We start from the raw sequence: 23,103 nt of genomic DNA on the forward strand, positions 1-23,103 counted from the left end.
TAACCCAGTAATATTGGTGCCCCAAAGAACAATCACATAGACAAAAGAACTCACTCAACAGCAAAAGAAGAAAGGAAAAAACAATCCCATGCATTTTATTGGTATGGATCTACAGTCCCATTACAATTGGCTAAATATGAATTCTTTTGGTTTGAGGTTGGGCTTTTTTCATTTTTATTTGAGGGTTTGGTGGTTTTTTCCTTTTTTTCTCTTTTTTTTTGTGTTTGTTTTGTTGGTTGGTTTGGGGCTTTCTTTCTTGGGGGTCTTTTTGTGTGTGTCTTTTTTGTTTTTACTAATACTTCTGGTTCAGTTCACTCAAGATCCTAAGAACAGTTCTGTTTTCTCTGTTACAACTGTTTTCCACTCAAGGATCTAACGCAGGCTTTGTCCCTGGGCTTGTAACTTACTATAGGCAAAGACACATATGACTGAGAAGATACAGGTCTCTTCTTCATGGTAAGAACACTGTCTTCCTTTGGAGGAGGCACATGTACAGGTTTCCAAGGAATGGGATTACAATATGCCGGAACTGGATACAAATTTCCATCAGCACACCCTAAAATGTTTAGAAAACACGTGTAACTAAAAACGATTATTTACACTACAAGCTTCATAGCGCAAGCAGTTATAATAATCATCTGGACTAATGAATTCAACAGCACCTGCAGATGAAGACAGCATAAGCACATCATACAATTTCAATTATTTTCTTATTTTTACCAATAACTGGAATATTCTTCATCTCTATTTAAAATAATAAGCAGGTTGGATGCTTAACATTCATAATGCTTAATCATTTGTGTAAAAGCTTTAAATGTCTACGACTTAGCTACTCTGCATTATTTCAAAGCATTTATAAATAAAACTTCCTGCTACCACGTATGCAAAGCTCATGTATTTTTCCATCTTTGTCTAACTGTTATTCTTCATTTTATTGAGGAGAAAAAAACACTAATTTTCCACGTATACATTAATAACCTGCAATGAATAACTCAGGGCCCATAAAGCAGTATGAGAAAACACGAAATGAAACAGAAGAAACATGTTTCCCATCAGTCATTTGTAGTGAAATTTCAGTGCATACATCGTGGTTGGGTAAAACAGTCTGTAACACATTCTATTGCATGAGCACAGCTGAGTAGAGAACTGTTTCAGAAATCACTTAAACAAGTGATTGCAGCTGTGGGGAAGTAATGAAGGTCCAAAACAAAACATGAGGGCAAGGTATATCACCATTTATAAACATATGGAAGCAAAAGAACTCCACTTGCTTGACACATTTTTCTTAAACATTCAGAGGCTGGAATTTAGATCCCAAAATATTTTCTGTTGACAATTTGAATAATAGCAATTATTTCAATTCTAAAAAAATATAGACAAAAGAATATATATATATTTTAAGCATTAATTAAGCACACAAACATATAATACAATTCTATTTCGTACTGCTCTTCTGCTTTTGAACCATGTGGGATGACAGAAAGTACTAAATAAAGTGAGACTCACAAAACACCCCACTATCAACAGCATTCTCTTTAACAGTTCCCTTTCAAACAAAAAAAGAATAGGGTTAGAGAAGGCAAGAAGGTATGATCCAGGTGTAAAGCTAAATGGAAAGGAAATCCTAGCTAAGGATGAAGGTTGATTCCCAACTCTTCTTTTTCAGACAGGACTTTAATCAGTCCCTTATTAACTTTTCCAGCTCAAAAAAACACTTCCTTTCTAAGGGGATTCAGGTGTAAGAAGGTGGCACACATCATCTGTAACACAAACACTAACTTTACCAGCATTCTAACATAACTGATTTGCTTTACAGGAACCAGCAATTGATTCTAGTGATTCTTATGCCAAATTAGAAAAATTAGATCAAAATCAGTTATCATTTGGTATGCCACATTATTCTCTCAAACTATGTAATTTTCATCCCAAATAGCACGAAGGGCTACAAGAATGTACAAAGGGCCTCAGAGTAGAAGCTTCTCTGATTTACACCATGAGATATTCATTCCTGTGTGCCAAAATTAGATACTGGAAGAAAATCTTAAATGGGCTTCATTTTACATTAAAAGTTTAGAGGGAAGGAACCACAAACCTAAGTCACGGCATACATGTAGAAATACAAACCTGTAGTCTTCCCACATGGAAAGCCATAACCATTTAAAACAGGGCGTGGTTTATTTCTAGCATTATGTAGCCATTCCTTAAAGATCTTCTCTGATCTTGTTTTCTTCTCCTGTAGCTCAGCTTCCCTTTCTCTTTCTCTTTCCTAGAAATAAAACAAAAATCTAAGATACTTAGAGACAAAGCCCTGTACAATATACACAAAATGGTAAAATACATCTTTTGCAGATTCCCAGACTGCTAAGTATATTTCAATGTTTTCAAATACATTTTCCTGACAATAGAAGAGTAACTTTCTTTTTTCTTTAAGTCTTGGAAAAAAAGGAAAAAAAAAAACCAAACAAACCAACTTCCACATTAATCCAGTGTTTCTCTGAGAAAAAACTCTAAGAAACCTTTTGGAAGACTATATACAGAAGGTATTCTGAACATAATGGGCAGGTGACCAGGGCCTACTGCGCTGCAGTTAGCCTAAAGAGGCTATTGCATCTGGGACAGCCACTCATTCTTTCTCTCATCTACCCATATTCATGCAGCTCATGGGTTAGTTATGACTGTGTTCCCTCCAAGCCTGCAGCAGGCTTGGGGAACCATTAATCAGAAAAAAGAGTAAAACTAATATATTTAGGCACAGCATTTAGATTTAAATTCAGTTTAACTGATACTATGAACACAGCTTACAAGAACTTGCTTAACGAAGACATGTCTAAAAAGAACACACGTGGTTTAAATCTGTTTGACTTTCATTTTCTTGGGTTTCAAAGTCTTGTGCTCTGCATTTTAGAGCTCAGCAGAGACACAGAATCAATTTGTTAATCAGGAAATAAACACCACCAGTACAGAATATTTAAGTGTGTTTTAATTATATGGGAAATTTCAAGATACTGAGAAACTGATATAATTAAGGCCTGAAAATTGATCTGATACAGTTGATGGTATTTTAAAGTTAATCCAAATAAATTATTATATGTACTTGTGAAATACTTACAAATGTGTTCTGCACTTTAAGAACAACTGCTGTAATGTCAAGAGGAATATAGAGAAGTTTTTCTCACCATAATCCTCCCCACACTTAGCTACAACAGTAGTGTAATACTCCTATAATATTACATATTCTACTGAAAAATAAAACTGTAATGTTAATTAAATTAAAACAAACCAATCAATCAACCTCACAGATAAGAGAGCTGGTCACACATTTCATAGTTTTCAGCCATAATCATTACCAATATGTGATACTTCAGAGGAATTCTGGATGATTCCTGCAAGCATAGCCTTGTTAGAGCACCTGTTCTAGTAAACTAGAGTACTTCAAAGGCTGTCCTTTAGGAAGGTTAAAATAAGTAAGAGGTCTTTTGAAACTCACTATGAAAATACATAGGTAATTAATTAATATGAAATAACATTAAAATTATAACTCCTAGAATTAGACTGGTACAGAGAGATACAAAGAAAAATGCTTTTCATCAGAAATATGTGCAAATGTAATAGTAATAGAACTATTACTATTGTGGTGCTGGGAGAAAATTGTGCATATAGGCAATTGCCTATTTTCTGTTTGGGTCACCCTGAGATACGACAGGTCCAAGTACAATTGCAGGTGGTTTGCAGTAGACTAATAACCAAAATGCATTACTATGTATCTTGCTTTGCAGACTGTACCCCTGTGTCCTTTCAGAAGTTGTAATGTAAATGTGCCCATTCGACACAAGTTCTTTTTCATGTACGACACTGTCATTTGATAAATTCTACTCAATTTCATCAACCAATACATTTAATAATTCTGTATTTAGGTAACTCCATCCAAATAAATTATTAGTTGATCAATACCTTCTCTTTCTTCCTCTTTTCTGCCTCTTCAGCTCTCTTCTTCTTTAACCATTCTTTATACTTTACTTCAGCCTTTTCTTGTAACTGCATCTTTTCTAGCTCCCTTGTGGCTTTTTCTGCCATTTCTTTGCTCAACTTTCGTTCCTTTTCCCTTCTTTCCTACGTGAAATAGATTGAATAAACAGAACAGAAACTTTTCAGTAATTTCAATAAGCAATTCTTAAGAGTACTACAGTTCATTGTATTACATGATTACAAATAAAATTATCATAGACCTGAGAAAAAGAAACATTGTAAGGTCTTTGAAAACAGAATCAATCATCACCAGGTCCCAGATAAAATAATTTTAAACATAGAAAACTGTCACAAAATATGATACAAAAATTACTTTCAGGACTCCTTTTGCTATGATGTTTACTACTTTGTTTGATTTAGTCAACATTTTTTAAAACACTTCAGACACTTCTCAGTTTTTCTGGGGAAGAAATACAGGTTGCAGTTCTTGACAATAACATGTTAGGTTTACTTTTCAGTGAATCCAGAGCAAACTACAGTTCCAAATGGAAGTCAGACAACTTGTCCCCTTCTGAGAGTCACTGAGATATGCAGATTGTTCAGGACACAAAACCATAAACTGACACAAAAATAACACAGTACATGTTTTATGTTTTATGTTCATGTATTCTCAACATTTATTTTATTCTTTAGTTTATTTGCATACCAACTTCTATGAATCCATCTACACATTTATCCTCTTAAATGATGAAAGGGAAAATAAGAAAACACCTTTTAGGGTAGGCAAAAAGTGGCAACTGTGTGAAGTGAAACTGCTATATAATTGTATAATTTGAAAGATACAATACACAGAGGTTTCATTCACTTCTACATCTTTTCAATGTTTTGAGGACCATTCTGTAAGCAAACAAGCACATACAGATAGCCTTTTCTTGATCTGAGCAGGAGGTATTTTCACTGGAAGACCAACAATAGCTCTCCCATCCCTTCCTTTTCATAACCTTTATCAGATGTCTGGGATTCTACTCATACAGCACTATTTCTGCTCAGTTTGCTTAGCTCTGAAGAATCTGCATACACACATAAAGGTGAAGATATTTACCAGCCAAGCTGCGCACATGACTTGGAAGAGAGGCAGAAGATTTGACATCAGTTTCCACTTCACAGAAAAGAACTCTTGAATAAAAATATTTTTCTTTTAAAGAATCTTTTTTTCTTTTATGCATACTTCTCTTGAATAAAAGGAGATGTGTAGTTTAGCAGAACTTATGCTGACTCAAGAATGATTCCAGTTGGCAGTACAGAAGTCAAGAGCCTAAAACTACAACTGCAAAGTATAATAAATAAATGAAAAAGCAGAAAACCACACAAGAGCAGGAATAGTCATCCCATTTTACCTCTTCTAAGCTATGGGTCTTACACAAAAAAACCATGAAAATAAATATACGAAAAAAATGAAAACGAAAAAAAAATAAATAATGGGCCCCTTCCATAGCTAGGGGGATTGTTCAATAATGGGCAACAATTACAAGCAGAAAATAGCCTAAAAATCTTTCTGAAGACTGTAATCAAAAGGCAGGGAATCTTCTTAAATTATCTTTACTCACAATACTTCAGATGAGTGTAGCTACTATCTAGGCTGACCCAAAGTTAAATTAGGTCCTATGCAAACAACGATATACCGTGCATGCTACCATGAAAGCTACAACTGTTGCTAAATGTTACTTCCAGTGAGACATCCTCAAGATGGGGAGGGTCTCTGAAGAACTGCAGACTTTGTAGCTGCCTAGAAATTATTCTGCAGACAAATCAGAAACGTTTCCTCTTTCCTTATGCACAGAACAGCTTTTCATTCATAAAGTTAGTATAAACCAAATTCCCAGCTGCTTTAATAACCTGTTTCATGCAAAGCTCCTGTCACCCTGGCCTTCTCAAGCTCTTTCCCATCCTAACTACTTTGCCTCACACAAACCTATCAAAAATGCTAGGAATGTGCATATTAATGTCCATGCTATTCAATCCTCCTTTCACTCTCCTTACACATTATATGGGGGGAGGGAAATTATGTAATTTGTTCGTGCTTGGTGTTGTCAGATTGGGTTTTAAAAATTCTCTTTCATCCTGCATTCCAAACAGACATAATCTATTCACTAAGCCACTAGTAAAATTTACGTACATTTTAAAATATGATTACAGGTATTACATAAATTAAAGTATTGATTGTAAAACATCCAATTACCCATTGCAAGAAAGGTTTGTTCTCCTTCCACTCCACCCCAGCACATTATTAAGGAGAAATGATACAAATCTGCCCTGTGGGTTTACTGCTCTGGGCTGTGATCCTATCAAGCCTTAGAAACTACCAAATCCTGAGCTAAGTCACTTAATTCCCCACCCAAAACAAACCCAGCTGTGCCACAAGCAGAGGTGGTGACTCAGTAGATAGCATGTGTGTCACTGAGTCAGTACCAATGCCTCATCAGCAGAACTAACTTTTCAAGAAAAATCAGACCTCTGTGTATGAGGAGAACTGGCAGAGGAATTTAAAATTCAAAGAAGCATTCCACTTTCTTCCTAACAGAAGGTAGAAATATGAAATAATTGTCCAGGCAGAAAAAAGCCCAATTGCCATTGAAACAGGAACAATGCAGGGAAAATTAATAAAATATATGAGAGGCTGGAAAGGGTACAATACAGAGCTGCTTTCTGTTCCACATTTTCTATGTGGGTGCCACTGAACAGATATCTTTCCAGAAATTAATGTTGGGGTTTATATTTTTTAAGATACTTCTGATGGCAATCCTTTCCCATTTTCTGGTCTGCAAAACATAACAACACTTTTCATAGATAACTGATGGTTGTATTTTACAGCTGTTTGCTCTGACATCTTAGCTACCACATGCTAGCATTATTTGATGCTGACTGATGGTAAAATGTAGGAAAAGTCCACATTACTAGCAGCAGAACATACATCCAAATTTCCCTGTTTATCATCATAATAATCCTGAGCATCAATCACAGTTAGCAACCTCAGAAATCTCAGTTGTTCAGCCAATTTTTATTATGTTTTCAATTTAGCCATATTACACAGCTCAGTCACCAAGCCTAGCCCACAGAAATACTTCTTTAATCTCTCAAGAACTGATATGCGAAAAGAAGAAGAGGCCAGAAAGGAGGTCAGTGAAACAACACTGAGCTGCATTTGTCTACTGGCAGGCGCGTTTATGATTTACTATTCCAGTTCACACAGTCAGTGCAGACCCCTGTCCTGGGTTCAGCAGTAGCAGTCATTTTTCCCCTTCTTGGTAGCTGGTGCAGTGCAATGTTTTGACTTTCAGCTCAGGAACAGAGCTGATAACAAGGATGTTTTGGTTTGGCCAAGGACTTTGTGAGCCTCATGCTCTGCCAGGGAGGAGGGGAAGCCAGGAGGAAGAAGAGACAGGACACCTGACCCAAACTGACCAAAGAGGTATTCCATACCACAGCACGTCATGCCCAGGATGTAACTGGGAGTTAGCCGGAAGGGCTGGGAGACTGAGGGGTTGGAGGAGGTATTGGTCGGAGCTTGGTCGGGCTGGGGGGGCGAGTTATCGGTCGGCTGGTGGTGAGATGATGTATTCTCTTCCCTTGTTATTTCCTTTATCATTATTATCATTGGTGGTAGCAGTAGTGATCTGTGTTATACCTTAGTTACTAAACTGTTCTTATCTCAACCCGTGGAGTTGCATTCTTTTCAATTCTCCTCTCCGTCCCTCCGAGAGCAGGGGGAGGGCAAGAAAAGGGGGGGAAGTGAGCGAACGAATTACCTGACTGGGTTTAAACCACGACAACCCCACTGCAGTCTAGTAACTAGAGAATTTGAAGATGGTTACATACATGCATCTTTCTCCCAAACCATGCTCTTTCATGTGAGTATTCAATATATGTGACAAGCAGAAAGTCTTAATGTAATTAGTCCCTGAACACTCTCAGAGGCTTCAGAAGAGCACAGACTCCATGAATTCTGTTAAAACACACAGGCATTCCTATTTCAGTCATCTGCCACTCTGACCTCCTCCTCCAGAAGTGTATCTAAAACTCATTCTAACATTAAACATTAAGAATTATTTCATTCTACTTACAGTAGAAAGTAAGTCTGGATAAAATGATGAGCCAGGTACAAAGTACAGTTATAAGCATGGCATTGGCCATGCACAACCTCACTGAAAAGTTTTGTTTGAAGACACATCAACACTGTGCTAAAAAGTAAAGTACGTTGTAAAGTACTCCAGGTCTAGATGTGGAAAACCCCACAATATGCAGACAAAAACTCCTTAATTAAGCCCAGTCACAAAGGGAGTTTAACTATGTAAAGACAGACTTAGGTAAATAAACAGGAAACTTGAATTCTTAAACGCAGTTGGTTCTCAGGAGTGGAAAGTATGCTCGATTTTAAGCTTCCCTCACAAGTACTTTCTTGAAAGGGTTCAGTCTTAAACAAGGTGAACGTCCCAGAATCTCTTTCAGGTCTAAACTGTCAGCAAAAACCACAGCACATCAGACTTCACATAAAATGTAGCAGCAACCACTACTTTGACTGAGAACATTAGCTGTTAGAACATTAACCTAGGACAGGGAAAATCCAGATTTCACTGCCTGTCTGCCTGAGGGAATTCAAACTAACATGTCCCACTGTGGGGAGAAGATTCCATCTACCAAGCTGCAGGCTGGGATGATAGGATTCTCCACCTCTTCTGTTGAAGAGGTACCACCACTCCTCACCAAATAATTAACAATCCATTGGATGAGAGAAAGAGAGCAGGAGTGAGCATGACTTTTTAACTTGAAAGTCACGGTCAAGCTGCTGAACCATCTCTGTTCTCTGTTACAATAGTGAGATAAAGTATGCATTAAACAAAATGTCTTTGGAGTAACAGCTGGAATCTAATTCTCTCTTCTGAGAAGAATCATGAGGCACACCAAGAAAGGGAAGTCTGCTGCAATGTTCTCATTGTCACTCATTATTTGACAGTGTGTTGGTCTTAGGCTTTCATATTTCATACTGATTTTTCCTTCTTATGAAGAATACCAGCCAATAGCAAAGTAAATTGTAAGAACAATGCAGAAAGTATTAGAAATGATACAGTCAAATTAAGATTAGTATTAGAATGATTTTTTCAATATAAAATGTGTAACTTCACTACCTGTGCTCTTATAACTTTGCTATCACCTTAATATAGGTATCACATTAATATAGCACAAAGTATTATATGCCAGTTAAAGACCAATGACAAGGATGCTAACAGCATGAGTTTCAGAATTACATGGTTTTGGGGATGCAATCATTCCGCTGCTGAGATAGCAGTTACTGTTGCAAATACATATATTACATATGTACTGGGTTTTGGCTGAGATGGAGATAATTTTCTTTATAGCAGCTCCTGCTGTGCTATGCTTTGGATTTGTGATGGAAACAAGTGTTCTGCTGTTGTTACTGCTGAGCAGTGCTTATACAGCTTCAAGGTTTTTGCTCTTTCTCATACCACTCCACCAGCAAGCAGGCTGGGGGTGCACAAGGAGTTGGGAGGGGACATGACTAGGACAGCTCACTCCAGCTGACCCAAGGGATATCCCAGACCCAGAGCATATGAAAGCTGGAGGAAAGGAAGAAAAGGAGGGATGCTGGGAGTAATGGTGTTTGTCTTCCCAAGTAACTGTTATGGGTGATGGGAGCCCTGCTTTCCTGAAGATGGATGAACATCTGCCTGCTCATGGGAAGTGGGGAATGAATTCCTTATATTGCTTTGCTTGTGTGCACAGCTTTAGCTTTACCTATTGAACTGCCTTTATCTCACTTTTACCCTTCCGATTCTTTCCCCAGTCCCACTGCGGGGGAGGGAACGAGCAGCTGTGCTGGGCTGAGCTGAGCTGCCTACTGGAGCTAACCCACAATATGTAATATAAAGATGCGTAGACAACGCCTTCAGTGGCATGGTTTAGTGGTGGACTTGGGAGTGCGGGGGTAAGGTTGGACTTGATAATCTTAAAGGTCTTTTCCAATCTCACTGTTTCTGTATGTACACATATGCATATACACAAATTGAACACACTAGATATTTCTAAGTTCCTATTCTATCGGCATTCTAAGAATGAAGTAGCTTTGCAGAGGAGGGTGAAGTAATGGTGGTGTTAGTGGTTGTTAGAGTTTTTTTAACTTATTCAGTGGTGGAGAATAACAACTGAAGTTAACTGATCTGTTCAGTATCTACAGGAAGTCAATAGGTAAGCATGAAATGATAGATTTCAAGGGTCTCTTTTTGCAATGATAAATTCTAGGCATTCTTTGGTTTTATTTTCAATAAAAAACTTAATTCCTCTAAGTATGGCTCCTTTCTTGCTGAGAAAAAAAAACACATAAAGCACCAGAATGAACTTACATAGAGAAACTAAGCTTTCATGAGCATTAATTCTAACCTGAAAAAAATGAGACAGTAGTTAAGTTTTCAATACCTATGCAAGATTCAGTTCTGTGATGTGATAGGAATTGAGGACATCAATTCCTTCTTTTCAGACTTCATGGTTCAGCTATTAGTTGCCTACACAAGGGCTCTCAACCAAACTGGAGACTAAATGCAGCAATTAGCAACCAAGCAACTAATTAACAATCCTGAAAGATGAAGACAGATTCTAATGGCTTTGCTGTTCAGTCCTGCATACTACTCAAATCAAGGCCAATTTAAAAATGAAAACAAGACACTGAACACCAGCTTTACTTGCTCAGCATTTATAGTCATGCCACCTTATTTTTATTAATAAATCTATCAGTAACTAAGAAAAAGAAGTTTTAGTTATATACAAAATCATGGCGGGTTTGTGCAAATTTTCTTCTGGAATCAAAGGAATGTTTGGAGATATTTTAGTGTTAAAATATTGATTTTAATAGATGAAAGATTGATATTCCAGTGACTACTTAAAAAATAAAGCTCTACTACATCTAAATCAAAACAAGTCCAACAGACTTGTGTTTATACAAAAATGACTCCACTTTAGGAGAGAGAAAATATAAGACTACCTTTGTCCTCCAGAGATCTGGTATCTTACTGGAAACTCTAAAGGCATTAGTAGAACCAGGACAGCACCTGACAGTTAATTTTATTAAACTTTCAATTCCTATTGAGCTGGAAAATTTTGTCATATTTGCATAAACATATTTCACATCTTAGAATGTTCTTTGATAGTTTATATTTCAAAATATTACTTCTAGTTCATTTATAACCTTTCAAATCACGAAAGCTATTCACATAGAACACTAAATGGCTATGGTTCCTTTATTTACAAAAATAGCTTATGTAAAATAATCGGAAACATCAAAAATTCACAGCATATAGTTTTAAATATATATTAAAACAATAAAAAGAAAACTGCCAGTGAATGGGGCTCAAGCTCTGCTTCCTAACCTGACCCAAAAGCACTATGTTTAACAGTAAAAGTATCACAATTGACATTGCCATGCAATAAAATGCAAGAAAACTTGCTTGGCATACAGAAAACAGCAGAATTCTTTTATGCACAAACATTCCACTTCGTCAGGAAGAGCTCCAGCCACACTGCCCAAGTGACAGAAAGCAAAAGCAGGGACTGGGAGAATGAAGAACCACCTGTTGTAGGAGCAAATCAAGCTCAAGATCATCTAAGGAACCTGAAAGTGCATAAGGGCACAGGACCTGACAAGATGCACCTGTGGGTCCCGAGGGAACTGGTGGAGCAAGTGGCTATGTCATCCATCATATTCAAAAAGCTGTGGCAACCTGGTGAAGTTCCCACTGACTGGAAAAGGGGAAACACAACCCCATTTTTAAAAAAGGAAAAAAAAAAAAAAGACCCAGGGAACTACAGGCCAGCCAGTCTCATGTCTGTGCCTGGCAAAATCACAGAGCAGATCCTCATGCAATTTTAAACACCTTCTTAGTCATTGAGTTGACATGTTTATCCTTCAGCCTGTGTCCAGATCCACAAAAAAATCTTGTGGAAAAGGTGGTAAGGTCTATGCAGTATATCCTAAAGACAGCTAAGCTTTTAAGCTCAGTTTGTTCTTGATTTCAATCAAGAACATTTTCTGTGGTTTACAGAAAAGACTAGCTAATGAATCATACAATTTAAATGAAAATCAGATTACTTTTGGTAAAAGCTTGGGACATGGCCTAAGGATGACCTTATCCTTCCAAAATCTAACATGATAAACTCCAAACACAATTACATTTTATCTCCATCCTCTGGGCTGACCTGATTAGCATTAAAAAAAAACCCTCCTGTTCCCATTAATAACAGCGAAGAAGCTCAGTAAACCCACAAGGACAAAGGTCCAAAGAGCACCCAAGCAGGTAGAAATTGACAGAAGCTGAAGGTGGGATAGGGAGGAGAGAAAATGAAAATTTTCACTGTTTTGAACTGTGAACAATTTTAACAGGCAGCCCAAACTCTTCCAAGCCAGGAAATAGCTACAGACACCTACAATTTAATTTGCATTTTAGAAGAGAACAGCATTGTTAGTGCTGAATAATAAATTTTCTACTACTTTTTGCTGTGTATTTGAATAAGGAAGAATCCTTTTTACATCATAACAAATTATTAGAGCAGGACTGGTTCTGAAGTAGGTTTATGCAAATCACCCAGTCAGCATGGAGACCAAGAGTAACCTAGGTTAGATCAAAACACAGGTTATTCTAGCAGTTGTAGACTGAATCCTGAGTTCTGAAATGGTGAAGACAAATGTATAAGGTTTGGATATCCAGCTCAGCTAGTGCCACTGTGATATCTTTACTCAATTTTCATCTCATTTTATTCAGTACCAGAGTACAGAACAGGAAACAACTGGCATTGCTAAGACCGTAAGCCAACGAATCCATGTGCCCATGAACTACCAGGGGTTGAACAAACCCAAGCATCTGGGGCATTCCTGTTTCTGTCCCTTGCTTTGTGCAACACAGAGCTGTATGGTGTCACATTGATTGTGTCTGATTCTGACCCTAGACACAGACATCCCTCTCAAGAGAACTTAAAAAAATTTTTGATCCCCCTCAGAAATGACTTTTTGGACGAAGGAATTCCCAATTGTATACTGTGGCCTACGGAGAATTTCCTGAATCTGGCCTCAAACCTCAATTATCCCTCTGAACTCTAGCATACTATTTGCCTGTCCACAATGGTACTTGACTCAAACTTCTTCTGGCTCTACTTGGTGCACAAGACATTGCAGACAATCAAGACACACACTCTACCCAAAATGCTTCACACTGAACCTAGGAAGTCACAAACAGTAAGGTATACTGAAGACTAGACTCCAGCTATAACTAGCAGAAGGCTACTGCACAAGATGTAGGCCAATTGTCAGTTATATGACTACTCAGAAAACAAATCTCTTTATACCTTATAGAAAGGAAAAAAAAAAAAAAGAAATCAGTCTTGGAAAAATGTCTAACTGTGTTGGCATGGTTTTAGAATTCTCAACTGAAACTGCCATTCATTCCAACTAACAACAGGTTGTCCAGTCTAAGTAAATTTTACATAGATTTATTTAAAGCATGGTACTTGCTCGAGTATTTGCAGCCAAAGCAGTATTTACCTCCTCTCTTTTTTTTTGGACCCATTCCTTATGCTTCTCTTCAGCTATCCTTTTCCTCCTTTCACATTCTTGCTTTTGCTTCATCTTCTCAAGCTGTATATTCTTTTCCTAATTAAAGAAAAAGTATACATCTTAAATCTGTGGTGACCGCCTACACCAATACACTCAATATTGGAAATAGTGCTGCAGTTAAAACAATGTAACCATTAGACTTATTTTTCTGTCATTAAGATTTTGGAAAAGATGGATGAAAGTCAACACAAATATTAGGAAACACAAGTGTGAAATTTTTAGAATAAGAACTGGAAATAAGTATTTCCACTTGGAGCACTGTGTGCAGTTCTGTTGTCCTCAACATAAGGACAGAGAACTGTTGGAGCAAGTCCAGAGTAGGGTCATGAGGATAAGGGGGCTGGAGCAACTCCTGTATGAAGATAGGCTGAGAAAGTTGGGGCTGCTCAGCCTGGAGAAAAGAAGCTGTGTGGAGACCTCATAGCAGCCTTCCAGTATCTGAAAGGGGCTTACAAGGATCTGGAGAGGGGCTTTTCATCAGGGACTGCAGCGATAGGACAAGGGGTAATGGGTTCAGACAAACAGGGGAGATTTAAGTTAGATACAAGGAAGGAATTCTTCCCCATGAAGGTGGTGAGGCGCTGGCACAGGTTGCCCAGAGAAGCTGTGGCTGACCCATCCCAGCAGTGCTCAAGGCCAGGTTGGACAAGGCTTGGAGCAACCTGGTGAGGTGTCCCTACCTGTGGTAGGGGGTTGGAACTAGAGGATCTTAAGGTCCTTTCCAACCCTAACCATTCTATGATTCTGTGATTTCAGGCTTTAGAAATAATTCATTCTTCAGCTTACTTAAATGTCCTTTCAGTCAGTGGAATCTTAATTTGTGGCAATAATTTTATGCAACACTTAAAATTTACACACCACTCTGCATTCCGGAAAGCACTGAAAGCTAATTGAAATATTACTCACTTGTGATTTTTAGTACCAGAAGCCTAACCGAAAGATTAAAGACAAATTTATTGAAGATTTTAGCAAACTTTGAAACAAAAACTTTATTTTGAAGATGAGAGAAGAAATTCTGAAGTATCTTCATAGGACATAGAGTATATACACAATCACTTACATCTCTCCAAGGAAATTAATCAAAGTAAAAAGATGACTAGGACAACAGCTTCTCTAACAGTAGCATCAGCACAAAGCACTATTTTTCAATGAAAATTTAGAGACATTGAATTATTTCCACGAAACTGATTTTATGGTCCCTATGCTGCAGTCAGTTTCATAGAGAATCCCTTCTTTCTGAAAAAACAGAAGCCCACACAGAAAGCTCATAGAAAACAGTCACAATATAGACAAAGTTTGAAACTATAGTTGTTGGCTGTACTGAGGCAAAGTTACAGCCACTAACACCTCCTCTAAATTCTGAAACATCTGTACTGCAGGGACCGTGGTTTCTGGAAAAGGCAATGGCACTGTAAGTACCTTAGGAGACCCACATCCACTATCCACTTCAAATGTTCACTCACATTTCCCACATTCAGGGCAGTTTCGATGCTGCTGTCAGCAAAAGACCTAGGACTTCACAATTTCTTCTTAGGATACTTTTTATATGCAAATGTAGTAACACATTTTTATATCACAATTACATACTTTGTTCTCTTCTGGCATCTTACAAAAAGGTTGATTGATATAAGCTGTTTGAGTTGCATATATTGCAGTTTAACATCTAATGCTTTTAAAATCTTAAAAATAAATTTTAAACCATTTACCTATTCCACTGATTTCTACATGGCTTTAAGTAATGCTTATCCTACAACTGTTCTTAATATATATTTGAGAGATTTCTTCTCGATTACATTTAGTACTGTATAAATGCTATCATGTGATACACAAGAATAAATTGCTTTGATTACTCATCAAGACCATGTGAGAACTCCATAGACAAACTATATGTTTTACATGACACCAGAAATTACTTTGGCTCATTTTTTGTATTTAAAAATTAAAATAGGGAGAGATGAATTGAATCTAAAGGGAAAGTCATTAAATGTGTGGTGAATATTAACAGATCCTACCATATTCCTCAAGTTTAACAAACTATTCTGGTGTTATGCTAACCTCTCAACAACTGTTCCAGAACATTCCAGCAGTGGGTGTTTTATAAACAACACAGAACAGCTGTACATTATTCACTTTACAGATAAAGACAATCATAGAAAGGTTAGGACACTGCTCAAGATCAAACAGTAAATCAGTAACTGAAGTGACAAATGATCTAATTTTGATGTGATTGCTCTAATCACTACCCAATACTTACAGTATCATCTAATCAACTGCAGCTAGAAATACATTAATCAAGAAAAGATACAGCTTGCACTTAATTCTGCCCCAGCCCCGGTATTCAAAACATGTAATTTGCAGGGGGGCAAAATATAGAAGGAAGGAAAAATCCTGGGATAGGGAAACCTATCCTGGGAAAGGACACCAAACAGTTGTATAATTACACATTAAGTGGGTAACAACACTGTGCCTTATATCTAACCAAGTAGCTTGGCATACTTACACCCAGCACACACCCTGTCGTGTTTTACTACCTGCGTATGTACCCATGACGAAAATTAAGGTACCAATTATATAAATGCTTGAGTATTTTAAAGTCCCATTACCTGGGAGTTGGATAAGCAGAGTATTAAGCATGTTTGGAGCATAACACTCAGCAAAAGAGAATGCACGCAGAGTGAATCACATCAGCATTGTCAAACACAAACGCTTCAGAAGCCCAAAACACTAAAAAATAATGGCTAAAACTACTTGGGTTTCCACAACCCAAAAAAAAAAAAAAAAATTCCTGTGCTTGCTCTCTTCTATTAGACTTAACACTGAGCCAACTGCATGTATTCACCTCTGCAGCTCTAGCTTGTAAGCGGGCACGTAGCTCCTTCTCTTTTCCAATGAACCATTCTTCCCATGGTGAAAGGTTATCTTTCCAAGGTGACTCTTTTTTCTCTTCTGCTATGTCAGAGTCTTCAGCCTTCCTGAATCAAAATGAGAAATGTAACAGAACATTACCTATATTTCATTGGAAACTTAAGCAGTGCTGCTGCCTTGCAAAATGACATTCTTTTTATGGCATATTGTGACAGCAATTCCATCATTTTTTTACTTGCTTAGCAATCTCCAGAATGAATAAATGGCATATATAGTGCACCTCTGACCACCCCCCTTATCTTCTACTTAGTAAATTCTAGCTTATTAGTCATTTTTCCCCACCCTGTTCCAAACCGTGCAAGAGATTTAAGTATTACCTCTTATGAACTACACAGAAACCAACACCAGAAACATCAAAGTGTTACCTTCCTTCTCACAACCAAGGGAACCAAAGGAAATCAAACTTAACATTAACACCCTGTCCTTGGTCACAGAGAGGCTCCATGTACAAAGTGGCCTTTAGCATAAGCAAAGGATAACCGTGAATGCTTTTTCTTCTTTCATGTCCTATAGAACTGGATCAATGATATCAAACAATCTCAGTATTAAGAATCCATTCATTCTAACAGGTAAAGTTTTCCACCCTAAAAACCTTTCACAGGAAACATACTGTCATGGTTTAAACTCAGCCACGCAGCCTCTCTCTCACTCCCCTCCTTTCTCCCCCTGCTCCCAGAGGGATGGGGAGGAGACTCAGAAGAATGTAACTCCCAGGGGCTGAGATAAGAACAGTCCAGTAACTAAGATATAACACAAAACCACTACTGCTACCATCAATAATAATAATAATGGTAAGGGAAATAAAAGGAAAGAGAATACAACTGCTCACCACCCGCTGACAGATACCCAGCCCGACCATGCAGTGATCTAACCCTTCCGGATAACTGCCCCCAGTTTTACATCCTGCGCATGATGTGCTGTGGTATGGAATACTTCTTTGGTTAGTTTGGGTCAGGTGTCCTGTCTCTGCTTCCTCCCGGCTTCCCCTTCTCCCTGGCAGAGCATGAGGCTCACAAAGTCCTTGGTCAGAGTAAACATTACTTAGCAGCAACTAAAAACATCGGTGTTATCAGTGCTGTTCCCAGGCCAAAAGTCAAAAACACAGCGCTGCACCAGCTACTAAGAAGGAGAGAAAATGACTGCTGCTGCTGAGCCCAGGTCACATACTTAACAAATGTGACTTGCATACAATACTTGATGATATTATACAAGGTTCTATTAAACTTTTAATAGGATATCTTGCATAACTCCTAACTTCTGTACTCACAAATAATGCAGCAATCCTAGCCCCAGGCAAGAAATATCTTTTAAAATATTCTATACATGAACTATTTCATATATAATACAGTACAATTGGCTCAAAGTCAATGAGAACTGAGAATGTGCCAGTAGATTTCTTTACAAGATTCCTTCAATCTTATACAGAATTTTTTATTTACAACTTAGCAGTGAAACTAGACTTCATTTTAGTATTTTATATGGACGTATGGGTTCTGGAAACACCTACCTACTTCACTACAGTGAGTAATTCTGTTTACTGAATTCAAGTTACAGAATAGGCATCCAAACAAGCATATTATGTTAATGCTCCTGAAATAACTTTTAAGCATAAGATATCTGTTTTTTATCAATATAAAAGTATTACATATCCACAGGGAACAGCAATACTCTGTTGCCAAACCGTTTTACATCCCAGTACTCTTTAGAATATACTTCTGTGACATAAAGCATTCGGGGACAATGTCATCGGTCCTAATGTCTATTATTGTTACCCACAGGTGTGTGTGTGAACACGACTATTCACTGGCCAAGCCATAACATACCCAGGAGAACTGACTCACAGTGAAACTAACCTGGAAAAGGGTTGTTTTCCCCTAAGAGAAACCCTCTTTATATTGTGCTGCCACAGAAATGTAGCACAGTGGAACCAGCAGGACACCTTGACACAAAGACAATGCATGGACAGACACAGCACAGTCCAAGCACTCCCAAGCCCAGCATTTTCCAGTACTTCCTGCTGCACACCGGGGCTTTTATGCTACAGCGTTAACAAAGACCTAAAAATTAACACAGTTTTTAAACAGATACATATAATAAGGGATGCAACTTAAGAATTCATAAGAGCACATCTTGTTAGAAAACAGCTCTCTGAAAGTTTATTAAAGAAAAAGATAAAAGTATTATGCATTCAAATTTAGGAAACCAACACAACTTTGTCCAGACTTGACATTTTGGGCAGGGATACTTCCTCAATACATTCTTTCGCTCTGCATGATTTGCATTGAGGCACCTTCTACTAGAATAATGCTGACATATTAAACCAACCTGAGAAAAATACTAGTAGGACAGAAGTAAGAAAAAATAATATTCACTGTGTTTTCTTGTATCAGTAATTACAAAGTGGAAGCTTTTGACTTCTAAAAGAAAAAAAAAAGTTAAAAAGAATCAGAGTAATGTTAAAAACTTGCTGTATGCAATAAATAAGAATTATCAGAAAATGAAGTTAAAACAGAAGGCAACACAAGCTCAATATGAAAAACTGCTAGGCGACACATTTCTCCTCTCTGCACTACTGTGTCTAAAGCTCTCAGATGGCACTGTAGCACAGACCAGAACCCAGTCCTTCAATGAGCATCCAACTACACTCTCCCTGCACACCAATTATGTATTTCAAGCTACACAGACCCTGAATTTCATGGGACCATTTTCTGAAATGCTAGTATGTTCACAGCTATGACCTTCTTCAGAATAATTGAAAGACTTCTTAATGTACCATATGCTCAAGTGCACATTTCTTTTTAAATAAACATCTTAAATTAGATCCTTTTGGCATTAGAACTGAAGTCTGATTAACAGAACACTGTGATTATCATTTACCATATATTCACTTTAGTCATGCCATCAAACATAACCCTGATCCATAATGAAAGTATGAAAATGCCTAACACTGTTTCACAAGGCTGAAAACAAGGCTTTTCTCTTTTGCAAATATTGCATTTCACACATTAAATGTCTGCCTCCGGCTAATTTTTGTGCAGTTTTAAGAGGACAACAACAAAAAAGACTCTGAGAGAGTGTGTACATATTGCGGAGGGGGGTGGGGTGGGGGGTAGTGGCTGTAAGAAGTGGGTTTATTATACTTTTCAGATCTTGGCAGTCATACAAGGAAGCTGCTAAATGAACATTTAGTAGACACTTACTACAACACAGACCAGTATTATTCAGATGCAGTGTCTGCATGAGCAAAGTCTATATTGTGCCCACAGAGTTTAACAAGATTGTTTAAGCTCAGGCCCTAACAGAGGTCGTCTTCAGTCATATCTTACCACTGTCAGGGAATACGGCAGCAACAGGCCCTAAAATTGAGAGCTGTCTCAAACAGCATCTCCAGCTGCAAAGACATGCAGTGGTTTGAACCGAGTGCTACAGAACTTCAAAGTACGTGAACATCGCTGCTCACTGGGAAATAGTAAAAGGAGAATTAACAAAACCTGAAACAGGAAGTACTATAAACTAGTTATTATCCTTCTCAGTCTGACGCTTCCCTGACTACATCTGGATACCTTCCCTGGACTTTTAGCATCTTTTTCAAGACATGCTTGTAAGGAAAGTTCTGTGTGGTATATATTCCTCCACTGCCCTTCATGGAAGCTTGAGAGCCACACTGAGACCCTGCACCCCTGTGAAGTTCAGCTGTCCTTCCTTCATCCCACTTGCTAGTAACATCCACCATCAGTTACTGAACAGATCTGCAAAGTTTCCATTGTGAAGACAGTATTCCAGAATAAGACAGGTGCTCCCTGCTCTTCCCCCTTCCATTTTAAAGGGAGAAATAAGAATTATTTATCCTCCTGTCAAGCAGAGCAGATCCCAAGGAAAGAAGACATATTAAGTTTGCATATAATTAAAAGGGAATGAAATTAAGCCACGGGAAGAAGACCTGTGCAATGCATACACACAAAACTGCTTCTAGCTAGGTACACCAGGCAAAACAGCTCGTTAGTTTCTAAGAGCATTTAAAAGGATAACAATGGCTGTACTTCTGAAAGTTGCAAAGACCCTGAGGATCAGGCTAACAGCTTATAGGTATTTTATAAGCCCATGAAAATACGTAGCTAACAGAAGGTACTTCTGTAACCTGCAACTTCCTAAGATACCATAAAAACGAAGGAGCTGCCTAAAGCACTTATCTATGCAAACAAATCTATATTTATGTGAAATAACCTTCCGGCCTCAAGCGGAGGGAGGCGAGTGCAGGAGTCCGGCTCCTCACACGAAGGCCGGCCCCGAGCTCCCTGCTCGAACCCGGGCCCGGACGCAGGGGTTACCTATCGCCTCCCCGAGAGGCCGCCGCCCGCTCCTCCTCCTCGCCGCTCGGGGAGCTGGGGGGGGAAGCGGGAGCGAGCGGGGAGCTGCCGGAGGGACTGAGGAGCTCCTCGGAGCTGGCAAAGGACGGCGGGACGAGGTGGACGGCTCTCCTCCTCCTGCCGTGGGTCCGGGCGCCGCTGCTCATGCCGGCGAGCAGAACCGGGAGTAGAAGGCAGCACCTAACAACGGTCAACGGCTTCTTCCCGCCCGCCACCAGAGAGCACCGCTCTCCCGGCGGCCCCCGCGGCTCCCTCCTCTCCCCTTCCTCCTCCAAACGCCGCCATGGCAACCGGGACGCCCCGCCGCCAATCTTCTCGCCCGCCCGCTGCGCGCCCCGCGCCTGCGCCGGCCGCGCGTTGCCTCAGCCCGGCTGAGGGGGGCCGCAGGCCCGCGAGACGCTGTCCCCGTTGGTCCGCATTGGGCTCTTAAGATGAGCTCTGTACAGCTGTTCTTTCTTCCCGAGGAACAGTTTTGCACATTTAGCCGTTCAATAAACGGGAATCAGCAACCTCACGCGTAAATGATGATTTCCAACATGTCAGAAGAACATAGCTTAGCGTTTTCCAACAGCCAAGCCCAAGACAAGTGACACCTAAAATAACATAAGCTGATGATTCAAGCATTGGAGACAACAAAATACCATTAGAACGTAAATTTCATGCCAAGTAAAGTTACAACAAGAAAACTTCACATCAGACTGACTTCTTACAAGGCGCACAGTGCAATGCCTCAGCCTTGTTAAACAGAAACCACATATGGTTTTACATGAATGTCTGTGTTTGTGCTGCATGCAGCTAAGACATCCAGGAAGTAGAAACGTTTTTACTACATGGTTAAACAAGCACTGAGAGCAAAGCTCCAGGTCATGGTGGGAATGAAAACTTCAAGTATTTCAACAAGGCAATTTCAAACCATCTGAGGAAGGCTTGAAAACCTTCCCTGGCTTTAAAGCCCGGCTCATAGTGAAGACTGGCAACAGTCTGAGAGGACAAAAAAGTCCTGTCTCACTGAATTGAGGAATTCTGGAGCTCACTGCACTGGGCACCTCTTGCTTCTGATGGAAGACCCAGAGCTGCTACTCTGGGATGGCTTGAAACTGGGAAATGAATATCTCAAGGCAACACAGCAACCAGCTGCAATCTTTCCAAAGACACGTACATGAGTCTTTCTCTTCCCTCCTGGGAAGCCCCTCCTTGGCCATTCAAGAACAAGAATTGGGCAAGTAGCTTATATTAAGAAACCTCAGCATTGTAACAAGGTTTATGCATTGCAACAACCTACAGAGAGGGAGGTAAAAGCCAATTCACCTTTCAGTGGATTGAGGCATCGCTACTGGAATAGAAAAGTATAAAATAATACCATTGTTATCCCTCTTCTTACTGCTCTGCCCAACTTGTCAAGCCTGCTCCACAGCCACTCTGCCCTAGTTAATAACACAGGCATGGTAAGAGCCCAAACAACATCCTTTGTTAAATAGTAAGGATTGAAACAACAACCCTGCAGGTTCAGGTACACCACTCCTATGGCCATAGAAGGCCTGACAAGCAGACAAACAGCATGTTACGAGGACATGCTTCACAGCAAAACCTTAATTCTGTGAATTTAGCACCATAATAGGAAAGCCTCCTTCTAAAAAGCATCTGCCCTGGCAGGAATTAATCTCCAACTCTGCTGAAGCCTAGGGCAAAATGAAACCGACACAATGAAGTTGCTGCAAATAACTGAGCTTAGTTAATAAATATATATACACACCCTTACGGTTGTTACCACTGTTGAAAAAACAGCTTATTTTCTCACCAAAGAAATGGCAAAAAGTACATTCAGTCTTTCAGTGCTAACTGAACCAACACCATCATAGACTATGGAATAAGTACTTAAAGCTATCTAGCAACAGGGAGTTAAATTCAGAGTAAAGACAGAGTGATGTATACACAGACCTATACTTTCTGTCTGTTCAGTCATGCCAATCAGCATGTCTGAACATCCAAACGCTCCTGACAAATTGCTCACAAGTAACCCCTAATTGCCATCCACAGAAGCTGAAAAACCATTTAACATAGAAAATGATGTTAAGGAAGCAATTTTACAGGTAACTAACACAGAAGAGAATTAAATTCTAGGCATAAATCAACTACCCTGAATCACTAACTACCCTGACAACTGTATGAAAT

At 39.0% G+C, this 23,103-nt stretch overlaps 1 protein-coding gene across 1 annotated transcript; it reads right to left on the bottom strand.

The window, feature by feature from the left end:
* Positions 1-69: 69 nt before the first annotated feature.
* Positions 70-21,192, bottom strand: CCDC34 (coiled-coil domain containing 34). The gene is made up of 6 exons (XM_062614204.1): positions 20,893-21,192; positions 16,479-16,611; positions 13,568-13,675; positions 3,952-4,110; positions 2,125-2,266; positions 70-556 (listed from the first exon to the last, which is right to left on the bottom strand). Exons 1-6 carry the CDS (start codon positions 21,075-21,077, stop codon positions 348-350), a joined length of 936 nt encoding a protein of 311 aa, XP_062470188.1. The 5' UTR covers positions 21,078-21,192; the 3' UTR covers positions 70-347.
* Positions 21,193-23,103: the final 1,911 nt, after the last annotated feature.

Source organism: Pezoporus occidentalis, unplaced genomic scaffold (genome assembly GCF_034315485.1).
Source record: "Pezoporus occidentalis ecotype Australia unplaced genomic scaffold, CSIRO_AGI_Poc_V1 ctg173, whole genome shotgun sequence".
Lineage (NCBI taxonomy): Eukaryota > Metazoa > Chordata > Aves > Psittaciformes > Psittacidae > Pezoporus > Pezoporus occidentalis.